The following is a 4713-nucleotide window of genomic DNA, read 5'->3' on the forward strand; positions in this document are numbered from 1 at the left end:
TTTATAAAAAAAAAATAAATAATTGTTTCTAATATAGGCAAAAGGACAGAAATTTATTGGAAGCAGGTTATTTAAAGAAAAATAAAGAAAGAAAAGTGTCTTTATCTTACAAAAACCAACAAACAGCTTGAATTATTTCAGCCAAGGGAATTTTTGCCATGGAAATTTAACCAGGTATAAATTATTAGCAAATCATTCTGAAATCACAATTTCAAAAAGGGCAGACTGACAGAATCAACCCTTTAGTGTTTAAATCAGCCATATACAGTCCGTATATTCTATTTTATGCTCAAACTGGCCATAACTAACCTCTCACACTTAACCTATAATGTCATTCTAAAAATAAATAATCACATCATTGAAATCTCAAAGCTACAAGGTAATGAATGGATTAATTCAAATAAGCATATTTGGCAGAATAATCCGAATGCTAAAGGGATGAAGACAATTTATGGATTCTGCTAATGACCAAAAGATGGTATGGTTTGCTGTTCTTGTTTTGTCATGAGTAAACCCTGACTGGGCACACTTGTGATTTAAATGGTTCAAGAAAGTCTAAACATGATTATCTTACATTATTTACATTTGACAGATATTCGTCCTCATCTAGTTTGTTGTTAACACAACGTTTCGGTTGATATACTCTCCAGCCTTCATCAGGTGTCTTGGGGAAATTTCAAACCTGAGTTCTCATTCCTAAGGTATTTTTCAATGTTATTATTATTATTATTATTACTATTATTCAGGTCACTGCCTGCAATCAAACTTGGAATCTTGGGGTTAGTAGCCCGCGCTCTTAACCACTACGCCATATTATCTTATTATTTTACTGATTATCTTACTATATTTTTTATTTTCATAATGTAACTAAAAATACGTTATCTAATGTATTCTTACTTTTTTTTTTTAAGACGATAGAATGTAATGAGGGATATTTGGCTGCTAATTCTAGTGGGTTCAGCTGATATGAAGGGACCTGTCTGCTAGCTCAAGAAGATAACACTTTTGATACCAATCCATCTAAGACCATTCTTGGTTCTTTGATACAAACTTCCTGTTTTAAAGAGATCCAAAACCTTCTATCAAAATTTTATGTTAATTGATGTTACGAACACAAGATTAATAATGACAGTTTTTTTTCAAAATGCATTGAAACAAAGGCAGTGTATGTCAACAAAAGAATAGTCATGAAAGAGTTAACATGGGTAGTAAACAGAGATGAGGGTAAATTTCCAGACATTCCTTAAGGTGGACAACAAAGTTGTACAATACCTTAATAAGGAATCTATAATAGTACAAAACACTAACATAAGAATCATACCTCAAATGCTTCAGTTTACTAAAACACATGGTAGCAGTGACCAATAAATACAATGAAACAGATGATTCTTAAAGATAAATAATGTTGATTTACAAACCTTTTTGGAACTGACTTGAGATTGGACAAACATTTTACAATAGTTCTCAGAGTATCAGCTCGCACTCGTGGAAATGGATCTTCAGCTAAACAAAGCTGGAAGAAGAAAATTAATGAAACATTTCAGTCAATTTTAAGTGGTACAGATGTTTTAAATCGCATTTTACAATAAAAAAAAAACAGACAAAAGTAATGAATTTCTATATAATACTGTCACTTTTCAAAATACAAACAATTGAACTGCACATGCAAATACAATAAAATATAAAAGTTTCCAAAATGGGTGAATATTTAATTTTTACATAAAGGAGAGGGGCATTGTTGATTTTATTAACTCCAGTACTTGACTGGTACTTGATTTTTTTGAGCCTGGGAGAAAGGAAAGCAAAGTTGATTTTTGCATAAGTTGAACTTAGAACATAGAGTTTAGTGTGTGGTGAAATGTTAGAGTATGTGACAATACTTTGAGTTACTTGCTTTGGATTTTTGTGCTTTGACCCTGCTGAGGCCAGCTTTACCTTTTATATGTTTGGTGGGGTCAATAAAATATAGTCCCTGTCCAGGAAGATGACTGGCAGACTTGTCAGAACATTGAACAAGATGCAGTATATGTTCCAGCATTTAGCACTCTGAGGTGGTTTTGATAGAAGACTTAAGCAATACCCAGTCTAATACCATCCAATACCCAATTAAGCAATACCCAGTCTATCACCTGGTTCTTGGGTACCTTAAACAGAATTTATCAGAATAAAAAAATTCTTTTTTTATTCTGAATAAATAAATAAATAATAATAATAATAATAATAATAATAATAATAATAATAATAATAATAATAATAATAATAATAATAATAATGGTTTCAAATTTTGCCACAAGGGTAGCAATTTTGGGGGAGGAGATAAGTCGATTTCATTGACCCCAGTGTTTCACTGGTACTTGACAGGCATTTAAATCAGGTTCCTGGTTTGACTATAACTTCCACCCTTCCTCCCATCAACCTACAAAGCCCTGAGAGAATAATGGATATTCATAGTACTGCCATTCCCTCTCTAACTAAATAGTAAAAACAAGGGAGCCTTAAAAGGCAAGTTACAAGGAATGTGATATGGAAGAGGAGAGAAGTTTCTGCTGAAAACAAAATTTCTTACCATTAAAGGTAGAAGTCGATCTAGAATGATTTCTGCAGTGACATGTTGAGATATTTCAAGGAGCAATTCAAGAGCAGTTGATTTGGAACTGGCAAACTGTAAAAGACATTAATAAGACAAAATAAATCTTGGATAGCAGTTAGTGTCATCCGAAAGTGTAGTCTGCTACGTTTTTTTGTAGGTTATGATGAGTAAGACGATGTATAGACGTGTCAGAATACATTTTTGTGTCATGAGAACCTTCTTTCAATTACAAAGATATCCACCAAATGGTGAATATCTTTGGAATGGACTATTTGCATATCAGTTATCTCACACATGCACGCAAGCACACAGGGATTATAATCAGGACCAAAGTCTAGATATGACTACGTTGAGCCTAAGATATTAATGAGCTCTGGTTACTGTACAGGAGTAGTTTACTACATGCTTTCTCAGAGATTTGTAGGAGAATTTGGTCTTAGCACTGTGAGACATTTAACACTTGTGTTCTTCACACATGACTTCTGTGCAACAGGGCAAGTTGTAGGTGGTACCTATTTATAGAAAAGTGGATAACAGCAATATGAACTGCTGCCACTTTTAAAGGGGGGACAGAATCAGAGAAAGAACAAGAGAGGTAATGCTTCTCTCTTCAAGTAAAATGATTTCAATTAGAAATTGAAATCAGATCACCAGGAATCAACTTACAAAAGAAGAACATTCGTTTTTATTTTTCAGAAAGCACACAAATGTATCTATATATAGGTTATGAGCAATAGTGGTGTCAATTAGACCCAGAGGTTTCAGGTAATGCTGAGTAAGTGCGATGGATAGACCATGGTTAAGCTCCAGGTTTGGTGATTATGCGAATAAGGGGTCTAACATAGGTCATATATCAGCGTGTGAATATAAGGATTTACTTTTCGTAATGAGATAAAAAACCAAGGCTGTGTATATTTTAGAATATTTATAAATGTTCTAAAATATACACAGCCTTGGTTTTTTTTATCTCATTACGAGAAGTAAATCCTTATATATATATATATATATCAGACTGGCATTGTTATGTTGGACAGTTTATGCCATTCCAAAGCATGCTATCAGTATAAATGAAATAAACTGACCATAACCCTTTCAGCATTTAGACTGGCCATATCCATTTTAAATATTCTAACTGTTATTATATTGTAACTGGACAGAATTGGCCTCTTACACCTACCCTACAATCCTATTATAAAAATAAACAGTCACATCTTAAAAATCTCAAAGCTACAAGATAATGCATGATTAATTCAAAACAAAGTGAATTAATAAGCATTTGACAGAGTAAAGAGTTATGTAAGAGCCACAATTATTTGATAGAGACAACTTACATGAAATCCATCACCTGTTCTATGGTAATAGTAACAAAAATAAGAATGTAATTGATATTGACTGATACCTGTAGACTCCGAAGACTTGAACCAACAAGACTGATGATCAAAACCAACCCAGTGTTTTCTTCAGGTGTTGATTTCAAGACATTTAAATGACCAAATATCATTGGAAGTTCTTTTTTGATTCTGAAAAAAAAAAAAAAAAAAAAAAAAATATATGGAGGACCTAAAATTATACGCTAGAAACGATAAAGAGCTGGAAACACTACTACAGACAGTACATGGATTTACCAAGGAAATAGAAATGAAATTCAGATTAGAAAAATGTGCCAAAGCAACCCTGAAAAGAGGAAGATTAGTTAAGAGTAGCAACATCACACTAGATAAAGCCAATGAAATAAGAGACCTAGACGAAAGCCAACCATACAAATATTTAGGAGTCAATGAACTAGATAGGATACAATGCACACAAATGAAAGAAAAAATACAGAAAGAGTACTATAGAGGATCTAGGATGCACTACCCAAAATCTGACATAGAAAGGCTATATATACAATGCACAGAAGGTGGCAGGGGTCTTATACAGCTGGAAAACTATTATAAAATAACCACCATAGGACTACAAAAATACCTACTCCAGAAGCAAGGAAAACTAATACAAATAGCCACAAAACACGAGCAAAACAAAAAACTCTTCTCAGTATTTAAGGAAGCTGACAAATACAAACAAGAAATCAATCTACCTAACAAATATGAAGAAGAAGAAGAAGAAGAAGAAACAACAAAAGC

The 4713-nt window shown here is 32.9% G+C and overlaps 1 protein-coding gene across 1 annotated transcript in view; it reads right to left on the reverse strand.

The window, feature by feature from the left end:
• Positions 1 to 4713, reverse strand: part of LOC106873538 (phosphoinositide 3-kinase regulatory subunit 4) — a 91932-nt gene that overhangs the window by 53025 nt on the left and 34194 nt on the right. The window contains exons 10-12 of the mRNA XM_052973508.1: positions 3990 to 4110; positions 2567 to 2662; positions 1419 to 1513 (exon numbers count right to left, since the gene is read on the reverse strand). Of these exons, the coding sequence (XP_052829468.1) occupies positions 1419 to 1513; positions 2567 to 2662; positions 3990 to 4110 (312 nt within the window). The remainder of the gene's footprint in view (positions 1 to 1418; positions 1514 to 2566; positions 2663 to 3989; positions 4111 to 4713) is intronic.

This window comes from Octopus bimaculoides, chromosome 16, assembly GCF_001194135.2.
Source record: "Octopus bimaculoides isolate UCB-OBI-ISO-001 chromosome 16, ASM119413v2, whole genome shotgun sequence".
Lineage (NCBI taxonomy): Eukaryota > Metazoa > Mollusca > Cephalopoda > Octopoda > Octopodidae > Octopus > Octopus bimaculoides.